The sequence below is a fragment of the Mytilus trossulus genome, chromosome 2, assembly GCF_036588685.1.
Source record: "Mytilus trossulus isolate FHL-02 chromosome 2, PNRI_Mtr1.1.1.hap1, whole genome shotgun sequence".
NCBI classification, from domain to species: Eukaryota; Metazoa; Mollusca; class Bivalvia; order Mytilida; family Mytilidae; genus Mytilus; species Mytilus trossulus.
This window is the reverse complement of record NC_086374.1, coordinates 40,422,140-40,439,716: the sequence shown is the minus strand read 5'-3', so window position 1 is coordinate 40,439,716 and position 17,577 is coordinate 40,422,140. Positions and strand designations below refer to the sequence as shown.

At 30.2% G+C, this 17,577-nt stretch overlaps 1 protein-coding gene across 1 annotated transcript; it reads left to right on the top strand.

The window, feature by feature from the left end:
- The first annotated feature begins 512 nt into the window (after positions 1 to 512).
- Positions 513 to 16,410, top strand: LOC134707221 (TBC1 domain family member 13-like). The gene is made up of 15 exons (XM_063566812.1): positions 513 to 577; positions 704 to 777; positions 5,557 to 5,597; positions 6,460 to 6,521; positions 7,188 to 7,269; positions 8,473 to 8,555; positions 9,436 to 9,595; positions 10,128 to 10,259; positions 10,538 to 10,604; positions 11,167 to 11,268; positions 11,769 to 11,912; positions 12,536 to 12,617; positions 13,647 to 13,704; positions 14,427 to 14,533; positions 16,203 to 16,410. The coding sequence occupies exons 1-14, from the start codon at positions 558 to 560 to the stop codon at positions 14,484 to 14,486; spliced, it is 1,167 nt and encodes a 388-aa protein (XP_063422882.1). The 5' UTR covers positions 513 to 557; the 3' UTR covers positions 14,487 to 14,533; positions 16,203 to 16,410.
- The last annotated feature ends 1,167 nt before the right edge of the window (positions 16,411 to 17,577 follow it).

Genomic DNA, 17,577 nt, shown 5'->3' with positions numbered 1-17,577 from the left:
AATTTCCCATCTCAAGCGAGTAGTCTGATATGAAAATTATGATAAAAAAAGAAAAAAGGAAAAATGCACAAAATAGCGATAACAACAAATAAAACATTTTGCTACAGATCAACGTAAAGATGCTTGTCTTTATAAAATCGGAGTTTCTTAGTTGTCTCCCTTTATATGACTTGATTTGTGAAAAATCCTAATGAAGCAATATATACTGTGTGTGTGTAATATAGTAATAATAATAAGATAAAGCATATAGATTTCTTTTTTTAAATGAAGTTTTAAAAAATGAATAATGATTTTATCTCTTAATGTTTGCATTTCTCTCTTTTAAAAAGTTTGCATATTTCATGAATGATCAAGGCAGATAAATTTATCCTAATTTACATTCTAAGATGGCAACCAAACATGCAAATCTAATCTCTTGAAGGGTAAGTTTCTGTCATTATCTCTTGGTCACAAGTTTTTGTACTGACCCCAAGAGGTTTTGTGTTTATGTTCGATAAAAATAGAAAAGCACGTGCAGGAAGTGGCCCACTGCGCGTGTGTACAGATAGTAAACAAAGATGGCAGCTTACCAAGCAAGGTATGACGCCCACAATATAGCAAGTTTATTTACAGTTTAAATGTGTTTGTCATGTCATGTGTTCAGTTTAAAGACATATCTATATGTTCGACAACTAAAAAAATCTATCAAATTTTAATATTTCAGGTTGAAGCAATTTGAAGATGTCCTGAAAGAAGAGGTGATTGACATAAAGAGTTTACGGAAGTTATGTTTCAATGGTAAAACTTTTATATGGCCACAGACCACAATTAATTCCTCTATCAGTTCTTTAGAACGTTTTGTATCATTAAAAAAATTGCACCATGCACTTTTGTCAAATTTTGTGTGTGTGTAATGTATAGTACTAGTCCAAATATATATCCAAAATTCAGAAAGATTGAAGCAATCACTTTTACAAATTTAGCCAATACACATCCATACCCCTATGGACAAGTCAAGAGATGTTCCGAAAACTGTAAATATTACCTTTTTGCACTTGACCTAATCACTCATTCCATATCAAAATCAGTTTAAATACAACATCCAAAAACTTATTTCACCTCTCTTCTTTCATTTCCACCAAAAAAAATCTAAGAAATGAGTGAGGAAGGGAAAGAAAAAAAATTAAGGAAAAATACACTCTAATTAAAAGGAACTATATTCGTGAACAACGAAACGCGGGGTCATTAATTGTGGTCTTGGGCCTATTAGGGGCTTAAAACTTGACCAATTCTAATAAAACTTGGCATGATTCAAGCTTAGTGAATTATAAAACAGTTTACAAAGTTTCAAAGCCATATGATACCAAATAAAAAAAATGTGGCATTTTTTATATCTGAACTTTGGGTGCTGAATTGTGGCGTTGAATTAGAAAAATTTCAACTATCAAATTTGAGCTTCTAAAAACCAAAAGATACCAAAACTTACACTTTTTGATGTCTCTATGTATAAGTTATTATCTATTAAAAGCAACAGATAACATACTTCATGTATCAGACTTATAAAAATTGGCCAGAAGTTAATTTTATATGAGCCTGTGGCAAAAAATAGAGGTTTTCAAATGGAGTGAGGCTTTATATGAAATGTAATATTTTTCACTTACCACAATTTTCTGAAGTTGTTAAGTTATCAAACAAACTTTAACATGTTATAAATGTACTTTTAATGGAAATATAAGTTTTAAATAGCATAACACATGTGGATAAAATGGTCTTCAGTAATGTCAAGCTTAAAAAAACAGGTTGCCAATTTGGACCGTTCCCCACATTTGCATATTAAAAAGCATATAAATGATATGGGAGATGGAGATATGCTTCTTTTTTGCTCAAATCTTTGCTTAGATATGATAAAACATGGAGCCTGGATGTAACAAGACTGTCACTTTCAACTATATATGTAGACAGGATGGTCTGATGCAAAGTTTATTAACTTTACTGTTTAAAACCTGAATGAGATTTCAGCCTCAAAAGGCCAATATTTTAACCACTAGCTATCCAACAGAAGAAAATAAAGGTAGTCTGTGAAATAGAAAAGGTTAAACAACCAGTAATAAGTGTTTTTGATATGGATTCAGTGCAATCTGTTTAAAGGAATACCACTTTTAAGTGCATAGAACTTCATATTTCACCTGTTGCATACTGACCGTTGGACTTAAGACTATTAAAACAGCACATTATGCACTCTTTTTATGTTTTTATTTACTTTTTTTTGTGTTCAGAGTTCACAAATGAGTAAAACAACTGAAATAAATACCACAAACACAAATAGATATCAGAAAAAAACCTGTCAGATAGAAACTAAGCATGCTGTTTTTGCAAAAATATTGAAAAAAAGAAAAAAACTACATTTTGGGCATATAAGCTGAAAAGTGACATTTTGACAAAATTTCTATCAAATAAAAGTGAAAATCATTTATTCTCATGTAGTTTGACAAATTAATACCAATAGATCATTCAGAGAAGTTGTCAAAGAAAAATATCAAAATTTGCTGAAATGCACCTCTTAGGCCACAGACCACAATTAATTCCTCTATCAGTTCTTTAGAACGTTTTGTATCATTAAAAAAATTGCACCATGCACTTTTGTCAAATTTTGTGTGTGTGTAATGTATAGTACTAGTCCAAATATATATCCAAAATTCAGAAAGATTGAAGCAATCACTTTTACAAATTTAGCCAATACACATCCATACCCCTATGGACAAGTCAAGAGATGTTCCGAAAACTGTAAATATTACCTTTTTGCACTTGACCTAATCACTCATTCCATATCAAAATCAGTTTAAATACAACATCCAAAAACTTATTTCACCTCTCTTCTTTCATTTCCACCAAAAAAAATCTAAGAAATGAGTGAGGAAGGGAAAGAAAAAAAATTAAGGAAAAATACACTCTAATTAAAAGGAACTATATTCGTGAACAACGAAACGCGGGGTCATTAATTGTGGTCTTGGGCCTATTAATATGTGTGAAAGGGGTCTCTTCCGGTATAATGAAATAAACGAAAGACTTTCTAAGGTTCGGATGGTTTTATTACCAGAGAATAAAAACTCTGAAATAACAAGATTAAAAACATTAATGATAGTTCACGTAACATATATAATATATTATTATACACATATTATATCACAGACAATTTTAATACAGTTTACACAATTTCTAATATAATGGTGTTACTATAAACAGTAGATACACATTTACTATGGAATGTTCATTCATTCAATCGTGTAGTGAAATGTACATCACATGTCACATGTACTTTAACAAACCGGTTTCTCTGACCGACATTTAATTATAACGGTAACCAGTTTCAATGCGTTTACAACCAAATAGAATTAAATGTATCTTAAAATTACTTCTCGCAAGTATATGAAAGTTTACAATTAAACTTATTAAATATTACAACATTCAAAAAGTATTTACTATGTCTGAATACCAACATATAAATTCTACCACTGATTTGCTAAAAACGCGCAAATCGCCAATGGAAATAATCCATGAATAACTATCATTTCTATAGTATAAAATAATACAAAAACTACAAATTATGCGCTTACCACTTGTGGAGTGAGTTCTCTAGTAAATAAGGAACTTGGCACAAAGTACAAAGAAGTAATCTACATCAGAGTCCTGAAAACCAAAATACAATAATAAGAACGGACTCTTTGTAATTATATAAAATACTAATCACATGACAATTGTATTCAATTCGTCCATATAAAAATAGCATTATGCGGACATGTAACTCGTTCTTCTTTTTACAATATACTGTAACTTATCATACATGTCGCTATTTTTCTACATGCAGTATTCGTAAAATACTGTTATTACGATATCTCTATACATTACATAATTACGCTATGATCAGCGGCAAATATTACATTACTTTATAAAAATATGACCTAGCTTCTTTACCAAAAATACGCTCATTCAAATCTTTCATTCCGATGTTATAAACATGCAATCTGAAGAGTATTTACTCGAAAATAGGAAAGTTAACCAAATCTATTAATTCGTGTCAAAATGTTATTAAGAAGAAAGTGCAACTTACTAGTCATGTCTAGAAAACTGTCAAGCTGAATATAATAAATACACAATCTGTAAATATGGGTTTCTGCTATAATAGTCTGAGTAAATAAATGGACGTCTTTCACTGACCAGTGTCCAGGTGAATTCTACCCAAGGTACACAAAGGAAAACTCAATTTAACCGCCAATAACTAAGAACCAATCAAAACAAGAGTTCAATTTCAACCCCCATGAATATGTATGAGTAACATTACTCAATACGTAAATTATATACTAAATCAAGTCATAAAGGATAAATATCCTTTAGTAAAAATACTTTGCAAGAGTGAAATAATTAAACTAAAGACCCAATAAGAATTTGATAAGTAGATTTTTAATATAAATCAATGATTTCAAAAGTGCAAATTACATAATTTATGAAGCATGAAAAATCACTCTGCTACATATGTTTATAAATTATAGGAGATAAATCGTTTTTAAGTCCTATTTCAACTTGACAATTCTTTTGCTTATTTTTAAAATTTAACAGTTTTTGCAAATGATACTAATGGCATTTTTGTTCATAACATATCCGAACTTTTTATGAAAGTTGAGACAGTTTTGTTTTTGGGACCCATGGCCATGGACACCCCATTTTTGTTTTCCAGTAATAATATATACATGTATTACGGATTGAAATCTGCTAGGCATTGTTGTTAAATTTATTAACCTTTGATTTGCCTGAGACTACTCTGATGTCCAACAGCTGTTTTGCCAGACAAGCTGGGACCAAGGTACATCTGTTTCGGTACATCAGAGCTTATCCATATCTATAGTGGATGTTTGCCCCTCCAAAATGAATGTGATGTTTGGTTGCTTCTAAAGACGACTCACAGCATTGGCTTCATATAAATCAAGCCTCAATTTGATCATTTTTACATTTATCTCTTCATTCATGTACGTTTCCTCTACCTACATGTACCTACCTTTGTTTTCTCATATTTGAACAGTTTTCACAGTGACCCATTGATACACCTTATCGCCTTTTAGTCCAACAAATTCCTGTTTGGGTCATGCCGCCGAAAATAGAGGTCATCAGTGGTAAGCTGATGGAGGGAAAACTTTAGAAAGCAACCGTTAAGAAACTTTCATAGACATGATAGAGTATGATCCACTTTTTCGAAATTAAAATTGAAGTAAAATATATTTTGGTTGGAAGTATTTATGGTAGTTTAAACAGGTCTCATTAAAAAGTATCATGCATGGTGCAATTTGTTTAAACAGGGTCCCAAATAGCTTTAACTGGATGAAAAAGTTATGTTATTTTAGAACTTATCTGGAATAGAATAAATAGCGATTAGGTGTATTCCAGCATGTACTTATGTATAAGACTCAGAGTGTATAAGTACAAATCTATCTACAGAAAAAAATGAATTTTTGTTTATTTGATCTCAGAAAAAAACAAATAATGACCTTTGGTAACCATGATAACCGTGACAATATAATTTTGTAGGTTGTCCGTTTGAATGTGGTTACAGATCTGTATGTTGGAAGGTTAGTACATTGTAACAATAAGTTCATTCAATTTCAATTTTGACAAATCAGTTGTCAATTATTTGATGTTTCTCTTTAGTCTGTATCAATTTATAAATCAACTGATTCGAAATGTTCAGGTTCATAAAATTAAGAGTTGAGGTACAATTGCTAATGAGACAAATATATATATGAGACCACATGGTTTAGATTTAAGCAATTCTATAGGAAAGCATACAGCATTCAACAATGAGTACATTTGTACAACACATACACTATAGTAAGCTTTTAAAGGCCATCATGGCATGACATGAAACATTGTAAAAAAACATTCAAATACAAAAATACAAAAGGCTTATGTATGTACAAAATGTACAGATAAACAAACCTCAAAACAAATTTGGACATGCACACACAAAATATGTGGGAGAGTTAATCCTGTTTGTAAGAGGTCAACCCTCCCTTAACCTAGGACAGTGGTATAACCCCACAACATAAGCAACTATTTTCTGCATTTTTTCCTGACATGCTTATCCTCTTTGTTGTTTTTGCATACATGTACTTATTTGAGACATTCTGAGTATATAAAGTTTTCCTACCAAAGGTTAGTGGTTTTATCTCTAAGGCTTCCTCTGCCAATAAAAACTGGTCACAGTGAAATAGCCTACAATGCTGAAAGTAGCACTAAACACCAATGGATCAGTCAGTTTATTTTATCACAGATACATATATCGAAATATTATGAAAACACATAACTGATGAAGATACTAAACAATATAATACAGAAAGGGTTTATAATTTGTTTTATATGAGAAGTGTTGTCAATTACAAATGTATTACATGTATGTTTGATACCATATTACATTGTATTATATTTTTGTAGCTGCTGCTGAATTATCTTTCTTGTAAAAGATGTGAATGGGGTGATTTTTTGAGCAAGCAGAGGTTAGTATTGAAATCTATAGAAAAAAGCATTGATGGAAAAATTTCGCACATGTAATGACATATTTGGCATAGGGATGCAAATCTGGTGGTGGTACAGGTGACCTTGACACCATTTTTATGATTGATTGGGCCATTGTAAAAGTTTTTTGTCTTTTTCTTATGAAATATAAGTAATGTATATGTCAACTACATTTTGGTTTAATGGAATGATTGTAAGGTGTACATGTAAGACTGGTAGGATTTGACTGACATTGAATCAATTAGTATATCATTCATAATGTTAAGCCTATGTGATACTTGTAGTAAAACCTTTAATAGTCTCTTCTTTTTTTTTAAATACTTTCAACATAAAAACCAATCATGATCAGTATAATAGGGTAGACACTATCTCATTTAAGTTGACTTTTCTGACACTTTTTTTTCTACCAACAATCAAGAAGTTTATATATTCTTCAAATATTTTTTCAGCTTGAAATCCATTAGTTTCTTACAACCTCCATCAGTTCACTTATAGAATTGTCTAAATAACTATAATCTTGCACTGGGGTTATAGTAAACAATTTTATATTGAAATTGGACAAGCAGGTATATAACAGTTTACATTATTATTATGTGTCTTTTAATATTTTGTTTTCATTTTGAAAAGTTAAATTTTATCTATTTTAGAAAGCTATATACACATTTTATAGATGAGATGATAGTAAAACCTGGACTGGATGCTTCAACTGGAACTCATCAAGATGACCATGTTAGTATACACATATAATGTATTGTCCTAATTATTGTAATTATGTCATCAAGTTATTTTCACCACATGTTTTATTTCAATCTGTGAAAAGAACAGAAAGTTGCAATCAAAGTTGGCTAAGATTTATAAACATGCTTTGAAAGACAGTCATAGTGTGTATGCCAAATCTTCTAATTTCTTAATGTGCCATTTTCGTATTACTATATAACTTCAACAAAGAACTGCTGAACCAATGTATCCACAATTTCGTATTGGTAGAGAACTCTTAAGGTGGTTCGGGCCTATTAGAAGTTTCTATCAGAAGTGCCGTATTTTTGGTTGTTTTATTCTTTAAACAAAAGGAATCAAATTGGTCAAACAAAAATAGGGGGTCACGGACCATTTAAGCTCAAAATTTTACTTTTTAACAGGTATGTAAAACAGACCATTTTTCACTGAAGTGATAGGGAAAATAGAGGTGTTGACATATTTTTATCAGATTATTAAAAAACCGTTCAAAGACAATTGGTTCAAAACTGTAATATGAAAAGCCGGAATATAGCTTCAAAGAATGAGCCAATAAAAAACATAGGTCAATGATAAGGAAAAAAATATTTTGCCTTAAAACCCAAATTTGGGCGGGAAAATGGTGAAAATGGGTGAAATGTCATTTTGACCCTTTAACAAATACGGATAATAACGAAAATATTCTATTAGTCACATAACAACAATGATTTCACATTTCTAAGCAATCAAAATATTTAGAAAAATTTTGTCGAATTTAAGACAAATACTTTTGTAATTCATGCGTGAAATTATGCGCAGTCGAACAGTCCCGAGCCACCTTAAGTGGAAAATGATTGTCTGCAGGGTTGTCAAATAAAAGCACAAATTAAATTAGCAACAACTCATGATATGATGTGATATAATAGAACAAAATTAAAAATAACAAATTGTTCAGAATTGTTTGTTCTGTTTATATGAGTTAGAATTATAAGGGGAAAAAAACCAAACAAACAATTGCTAGAGTCTGTCAGATTACCATGTATACCATTTTTTGTCATATTATTTAACTTTAAAAAAAAAAAAAAGAATAGAAAAAGACAGGAGAGCTGTTAATATCAAACAGGTACAAATGTATTGCCCTATATTAAGTATTAAGTTCTTATTTATTTGTCAGACTTCATTAAAATTTAGATAAATTTTGAATATATAATATTGTAGCCATTAAACCCAAATCCAAACAGTAACTGGGGAACATTTTTCAAAGACAATGAAATGTTATTACAGATTGACAAAGATTGCAGGTAACTAATGTACAGTAGTTTGTTATGTGTCTTTTATAGATTACCAGGTGTGCTTAACTCATATCTTACATGTTTTGAGTTAATCCTATATCTAACATGTATTTTGAGCTATTTAGTGTCAACATTTTACATTTAATAGTAGAAAATAAATGTTCTTGTACCTTGCAGTAATTAAAAGGTAAACACAGGTATATCCCTTGTTTTCGAGGATCAACACAATGTTTTTAAAAATATTTCATTTTTTTCAGGGAGCAATAAAAGGTTAAAAATCTTTTTTTATTGCTTTTCATTGCACAATTGTGTACATTACGGTAAATATAAACATGAGTTGAATAATAGAAAGACTGCCTTTATAGATGTGTAGTAGCTTGCTTTCCTCAACAATGGGAAGTTAATTAGCCAGTTGTTTTTTTTAAAGATTTACAAAATTGGCATTTCCTGCTTCTCTGCTAAACATGTTGTATTTGTGACTAATAGCAAAATGTCTGGCCCGGAATTTGCATAATGCCTAGCCATTATATGCCTATATTGTGTGACATGTCTTTGTTGCTTGAATAAACATAAAACCAAATTTTAAAATTCAGTGATTTTTTTTAGACTAAGTAAGGCCCTTATTGTACCTATCCTTTTTTTTTAATTTATTTAAAATACCATTGTGCAATTTCACTAATAAAACTATATCTTACTTTTAGTAAATTTACAAGGCAATGAAATAATAAAATGCATTACAAATGAAAGTCTCATCAGATTGTTATATTATTATAGGATATTTTAAGGTATTTTAAGATAAAAAAAAGTTGAATCAAGTGTATTGAATTGCTTCTAAGGACAACAAAATACAGTTGCTAATACTAGTAAATATTTAAATCTTATTTTGCAGACGATTATGTCCAGATTTGTTTTTCTTCCAAAAAGCCACAGATTATCCATGTAAAGATATTATACATGCTGATTCACGTGTGGAAACATTACGTAAACGTGTAGAACAATGCGTACTGCAATCAGAAACCATTAAAGTAGACAGGAAAGGCAATTATAATGTGAGCCTTAAAATCTATACCAGACTTGAATGGACTTTTCACAATCTTTTAAAGATATAAGATGTTAAAATATAAAATGATACCTATAATCAGTTGGTTGTAAATTGAAAAATTGAAGAAATTATTGTTTTGCTGTTGAGCTCGAGGTAAACAAATGAAAATTATTTTGTGTTAAGCAATTATCAACACTGGTCAAAGTCAACTTTGAGGTCAATAAACAGTAGTACATCCTATGACAGAATAAGAAAAATATTTTAAAACATTTATTGAAATTGAAACTTTCACCCAAAATGGGTTGGTTTTTACCTAGCTGTTAAAAGTTTAGCAAAGTGAACTGTCCTATTTAATAAATGCAATAGACATAGTTTTCTGGTGATATATATTCAAAAGAAACTTTAAATTTCTTTTTGAAAAAAAATCACCCATAGATTAGTTTGCCTGTATCTTTGATCATTTGATAGAAGTGTGAAACTATTAAGGAAACAGCCAAGCTAAAAAATCTATGTAAATCAATGTTTTTTTTATTTTGTAGAAAGTTTTCAGTAGAAAAAGAGTGAGTGAAGAATACATGGTATTGCCTGATGGTCATGAAGCTCACTGGGAAGTTGTTGAAAGAATATTGTTTATTTATTCCAAATTAAATCCTGGTCAAGGATATGTACAGGTCAGTACAAGTAGAAATATCATCAGAAACATGACAATACAGTATCAAGAGATACATGTACAATATATAAGTATTTCTAGTAACAAAACTATTGTAATATTTACATTAAAAAATATTTTAAATACACTTAAACTATCATTATAGACAAGTGTCTTTTGTCCAAGAAACTTCTATAAAACCTGGTATTCAGGAAACAATTATTTGTCAGTTTTTCCTATAAAGATTATTGATAACAGATATCTGGTAGTTCTTATGGTTTGTTGTTTTGTTTTGAACAGGGTATGAATGAGATTATAGGTCCAATATACTATTGCTTTGCTGCAGATCCTATAAAAGAATGCAGAGGTACAGTATTTTCATATCAAACCTCTTTATAAATTGTTTTAAGTGGTTAGTGCATGTTTTTCCACCAATATTAAGGGATGTTTATGCAATTTTTATTTGGAATATTTGGTATATTACAACTTAAATAGAGCTAATTGATGAACTCTGTATTTTTATCTTTATAGCATCTATATATAGTTCACTTGATTTCATAATTTTATATGGAAATTATAGTAATGTTCTATAGACAATTAAAAAAATTGATAACATTGTATACATAAATTAGGTTTTCCGTTACAATCCTTGACAATGATGTAATTTCAATAGAGTTTTTCTTGATTTGTTACAACATATAAAGTATGATGTAGACCAGATAACCTTGGAGGAATACAAATAGATGATAAGGTTTGAGGGTGTACCAATTCCAGACAGAGTTTTCTTAAATTAATAAAAAACAGCTTATGACAAAATCAAAAGTATTATTGAAAATATTTAGACAAATGCTACTGTTTGATGACTCAGTATATCATCTATTTCCATCTTAGCATTAACATGTTTTCATCATCATATCTATAATTTTTAGAGAATGCTGAGGCTGATTCCTTCTTTTGTTTTATGAATTTGATGTCAGAAATTAGAGATTTATTTATAAAGACATTAGATGCAGACTCACAATGTGGGATAGGTAAGAACAAAGCTACAAAGTAACTTATGCTAGGAACTACAAAGTACATTATCTAACTACTGTAAATTCTGATTTTTGTTTGCATGTATATATATATTATTGTGATTGTTGAACAATAGGCACCACAAATGGCTATAGATTACTGTGATTTTAGGATATGCTGCATAAAAATAATGCCATACAAATTTGGATTCAATTTAAACCAATTTTTATTTCCAAGAGTAGCAAAAGAAATTTGTCCGAACTTTGTTAGGGCTGTTCCAGAAAATACTATGTCCCCCCAGGGAAGGCAATTTTTTAAAATATTATGTGGGTGGTTGTATTTGAAATACCAAAATGCAAAGGGAGTGCTGTTCTAATTAAATTTTATTTCTGTGGGTGGTGGGGGTTAAAAAAAAGTGCCGTCCCTGGGGGGACATAGTATTTTCTGGAACAGCCCTTACTTTATCATTCCTTTTTTTTGCAATTTATTTCATGTAAATATTATTATTATTTTTCAGGTTATATGATGCAAGATTTTTCTAACATGTTGCAAACTAGTGATCAAAGACTTCACCAAAGAATAGAGGAACTCAATATTAAACCACAATTTTATGCCTTTAGATGGTTAACATTACTCCTGTCACAAGAGTTTCCCCTCCCAGGTAAGCAAATATAAACACTTTTACTATGTTTCTGTTCGCTATGGAATTTAACTCCCTTAAGACAACATTCTCCTGTAACACACTGACACTTGTTTCTTACAAGGTACTTTTAAAAGTTGACAATTTTTTAAACACATATGGCATACCAGGTTTTAGTAATTTTAGACTCATAAGACATAATAATAAAAAAATATCTTCAATAATTAAAAAAAACATGTATTATATACGCTTACCATCTTTTTACACCTACATTGTATTGTAACCACCCTTTGTAAAAGGTCAGACCCATTATGAATATAATTCTCTTAATGGATTAGTATTTCTGCAAGAACTACTGTACATTTAATTACAAATGTAATAATGAATCGTAATACTTATGACACTATATATATTTTGCAACAATTATGGTTTGGTTTTCAGTAGACATGAATCAAACAAGTGTACAGAGCTTTTTCACCAGTAATTATGAATCCATCTCCAACAATAATTACTTTGTTTTGCATACAATCCCTTTTGTATACTCTTTTATTATTGAATAATGTTTTTAAACGTGATGGATGTCTTGATAAAGATTTTTTTTTTAAACAGTAATTATTTTCATTGAATGTGTATTTATTTTGCAGATGTAATGAGAATATGGGATTCATTGTTTGCAGATGACAGAAGGTTTCACTTTCTGAAATGTATATGTTGTGCAATGCTGATGTAAGTTTCTTTACAATTAAAAATAACCAGAAAAACATATACTGTAAATCAACTTATTTTCGTGATAGGTTTATTTTCGCAACATTTGCAAGTAGAAAAACAACGCGAATATAAATTGTCGCAAATAAATACAATTTAAATCTTTACTTATCAAACTTCATCAGGTAGATAAGAAAATCGCGAAATCATTTAGCTGCGAAGTGGACTGCGAAAATAATTTGGTTTACAGTAGAGGGCAGCACAGTCTTCATCATAGACTGGTGTCTATACAATATGTCAAGCTATAAATTGTCCTGTGTCTGTCCGTCTGTCAAATGGACACAATATATGTATGATTTTCTGACCGAAAGAAACAATTGTATGAATAAGATTAAAGTAAAACAATAGCCTCATTAGTACTGATTGTTAGTATTTCTACTGAATGTCATGGTTCTCTCCTGGCACTACAGCTTCCTTCAACAATAAGAACTAACTGCAACAAAAATAGCCAATAGTCCTGAAATGGAGGTTAAACAACAATAAATCAATCACTGGGTACATCTACCTATGAAGATACTGATAGTTAAGGAAGTTTGCTACTCAGCTTTTCATAAAACTAGTATATATATTGATAGGGGATTAATTCAGGAATCAAAAGAGCAAAAAATATATAGAGGTCAATGTGCTTGTTTTCGAGATATTAGTCATTGAAATTTTAGCGGGAAAATGTTCTTTCTTGATTTTTCATTGCTTTGTCATTGACAAGTTAAAGTTCTCAAAAACTATTAAAAGAAATAATAAGACTTTTACAAATGGCTTATAATTATAAATGCAAAAAGATTAATAAAAAGAAAAATGGGGTTCTAATAGGATTTTGGCTAGAGTTGGATTTAAAGTTAAACTTTATTGATTTTAAAAATAGGACTTGCTATAGAATTGGTTTTGTTGATTTAGTATTTAAAAGACTAAAGAAAGTCTGGTTTATTTAAAGTTATGTTATTTATGTATTTAAACTTTGTGTTAAAATGTTTTAAATGTTTCTCTTTACAGAGAGGTACGGGATGAAATAATACAAGGAGATTTTCCTCATGTGATGAAATTAATACAGGTACATAGATGTTAATGGAAATCTTAATCAAGATAAAATTGTTATAAAAGATTCAAAATTTGACCTATGACTTATGATACAGGTCAAAATATAAAATTCTGCAATCCTTTCAAAAAAATTTGAGTTTTATCGATAATTACATCTAGACAGTTATTATTTGTTTATACTAGCCTTAATAATTGCTCTTTTTTTGTATAGCTTGAATAACTTTCCGAAATGTAAACTTGTCAATTCATTACACAAGAGTGCTAAAAATATATGATTTCATGATAGCCAACAACTTCAGATGTTTATACATATAACATTATAATTTAATTTTGGATGTAATGTGTCTTCTGATTGGCTGATGTCGTTTTGTTTATCAGCTCATAGACATAATTTTGTCATCAATGTTTTTTCATAGTTTACTCTGGTTTAAAAGGGAATTTTGAATTAAATTATAAGAAATGAATGTAATATTTTTCTGTCTATTCGAAATAACATATAAAATGTGATGCACATTTTAAAATAACCCCTGTAGCAGGTTATTCAGTGTGCACCACATTTTTTATGTTATTTCTTCATAGACAGAAAATATATTACAGTCATTCCCTAAATAAAAAGGGATAAGACCAAAAAAATGAAGTATCCTATAGTGTGTCAAGTATTTCCTAAATAAGTTTCAATGTATATTTCTTAGCTTGATAGCATAATTGTATTTTCTATTTCTTATTTCATTGTAGAATGTTCAAGATAAAGTAGACTTACAAAGAGTAATAGCTAAAGCAACAGAGATAAGATAGCATTAACCTATACTTTATCTGTTTCATCATTTATCTGTGATATAAAGGTATGAACATATATCAGTTTACAAGTTACATTTAAGGAAGATATGTTATCAATAAATCAAATGTCAATAGTTTTTCCATGATATGCAATAGTTTCTAGAATTTTTGAATGATCTTTAGTGTAGTCCGTATGTTAGAAAAGAAATGCATATTAAAAGCAAATGTGGACAAAGAAAGTAACACTTATACATAGTATTTTTATACCCATTCTACATCATATGCGAGGGGGTTGTATACTAGTTAACCTCTCTCTGTCTTTCTGACCATTACACCTTCTGTCACATATTTATCAGCGACTACAAACAAGATATTCTTGATATTTGATACAAGGCTTCATATTTGTTGGCTTTACAGATAGACACATTTTAAAATCAGACATTTATTGTTTCATCTGCAATAAAAGTAACAGTGTGCGAAAAATAGGGAGTACCGGTATTGTTAATTCAGAAATTTTGCATTGTTTTTATTATTGGGAAAAATGCTACAGGGTTATACTCGCAAAAATTTAAGCTTGCATTTTTTAAGATATTTATATGAATTAAACAGAATTTTTCTCAATATTGCAAAAAATTATATCTCATTTTAGTCTCAAAATGAAGTGCATGGAATAATTTCTGAATTTACAGTTCTATCTGGCAGCCTCTTTGGCATCTATTTTTAGAAAGCTTTATATTTCAGTACATGGAAGAGATGGATGCTTCATACCTTGTGTTACAAAGTTTCTGTCTGTCAAATGTCCATTGTCCTTGGCCTGACTTGCATTAATCAGGGAATGCTTAAAAACAATACACGTTTTTTCATGTAAATTTATCATTTATTATCTGTAGTAGGATAACTATATCTGGTATATGCCTACATGTCTGTCAGATAGGATTCACCTGACCTCAATCTCATTTGATGGACGATCAAGGTTAAAGTTAGGGATAGGGTCGTTTCTCAGATACTATAAGCAGTAGATCAGTTATGTGTGGTGTATCATACCCGTAGCCGGAGGGGTTCGGGGGTTCGGACGAACCCCGCCTTGAAAACAAATAAGCACTGTTAAAGTCGATGTTCTGTTCGAATTGTGACTGTTAAAGTCAAGTTTGTGAGTCAAACGAACCCCCCTTTGGAAATTCCTGGCTACGGGCCTGTGTATGGAATGATTGTAAGAGGTACATGTCAGTCTGGCAGGTTTTCTGACATTGAGTACATTTTCATGGTTCATTGGTCAATGTTAGGTTTTTGTGTTTTGGTCTGTTTTTCAATTACTTAAAGCAATTGGTTAGTATTGTTTGGTGTATGGAACAATTGTAAATTGGCCATATCTGTCTGGCAGGTATTATTTGACCTTGACCTCATTTTCATGGTGCATTGGTCTATGATAAGATTTGAAATGTCGTCAGTTAATCAGATACTGTAAGCAACAGGTCAACTAATTTGGTGTACATGTCTGTCTGGCATGGTTCATCTGACCTTGACCTCATTATTATGATAAAGCATTGATAATGTGTAAGTTTATTTGTTGTACAACTTTCATGTTAAATACTTTCAACATTAAGTAAAACAAGTGAGACATTTCAGAGTTTGCACTCTGTTTTCTTCAGATAGATGTTCTATAATATATGGATTCATAAAAACTACAATAACATGCATTTAGTTGATATTAACTTTTATTATATTTATTTTTAGGAGGGCATTTGAATTGATTGCAATAATGAATGGAGAAAGGAAATGACCAAACAAAACCATCAAGAATATCTCTTACCTTACATGTAAATCTGACATGAACTGTGAAATTATCATAAATCGGACAAAAACTGTGAACGAATAGTGCTTCAGTCATCATTCTTATTTCATTTACAGCATTATTTTTACCAAATAAATTTTATTTCTTGAAGTATTATATTTATTTGGACAAGTTATACAATCTAAAGCAGTAACACCAACATTTAATTTTAGATTATCTTTTTAAAAAGATCCAAGTAGAGCTTTTTCTGTTTTAAATTTGACATAATTTTAAATATGCGTGCAGTTTCACTGAATAGGAAAAAGAGGGCAATCAAGACCACAAAAAACACTATACCTAATTCAAAAGACGAACAACTTTAAAAAAAGAACTAGGGCTGAACCGAGGTGCTCTGAAAAGGTTAGCTGTTTCTGTCTCACTAGAGTTGCATGTAAAGCTGAATCCATTGCAAATTTTCTTTAGAAGTTCTGCCCCATAAGAATGACAGAAGAATAATTGGTTTTCAGAGAAATGACCGTTCCTCTGTTGAAAAACACATACATGTACTAGCAATCAAAAAGCAGCAAATGTTGTCAATTAAAAAATTTCAAGCATCTTGATGATGTCAGTTTCAGAGAACTTCTTGTTGTAATCAAGTGTTTTTATTGATGTTGATATGTCCTTTAATAAAACCAGATATTTTTTTTGAATTAACAAATCCTTAACCATTGGCAGTCTATCTGTTTAGAACCAAATAAGAAAATTCCATAGAGCATCTTATTACATCTTTCCCCCCAAGCTTGATTAAGTTTCTGTAAATTCAGAATTGCAGGATTTTATTTTTGCAAATCATGTGAACAAAAAGAAATCGTACTCTGATATATGAATGCAGCTTTTCCTAAAATTGCAATCACTTAAACTAATAATAATTGCACACAACAGTTTCTGAATATGCAGTAGTAAAATATATTCATTTAGGAATATGTAGGTAAGTGCCATTCTCTGCACAATGAAGAACCCTTGCAACAACAATTTGAGGGATCTGTCTGTGGTCCACTTTGCAGAACTTACATATCAGATTTATTGTTGTTCTTGTACTGATTATACATGAAATGTTTGCCACTAGATGTTTAAAAGCAAACAACAACCAATCAATCAGTGAGAGGAAGATAAAAATATGATTTTCCATAGGTTTCAACTGGCACTTAATTTGTTCCACCAATGCCAAGGACAATATCTGCACAAAATCATTGAATCCAGAACAAATTTCGAAATTGATCTGTCATTTACTGTGGATTCATTTATTTTCATTGGTACCAATTTTCATGGTTTGAGAAA

Coding starts and splice junctions, on each gene's coding strand:
- LOC134707221 (XM_063566812.1), top strand. CDS start 558: ATGGCAGCTTACCAAGCAAG. Junction 9,596..10,127: donor ACAGGAAAGGCAATTATAAT/GTGAGCCTTAAA, acceptor TTTATTTTGTAG/AAAGTTTTCAGTAGAAAAAG. Junction 12,618..13,646: donor ATATGTTGTGCAATGCTGAT/GTAAGTTTCTTT, acceptor TTCTCTTTACAG/AGAGGTACGGGATGAAATAA.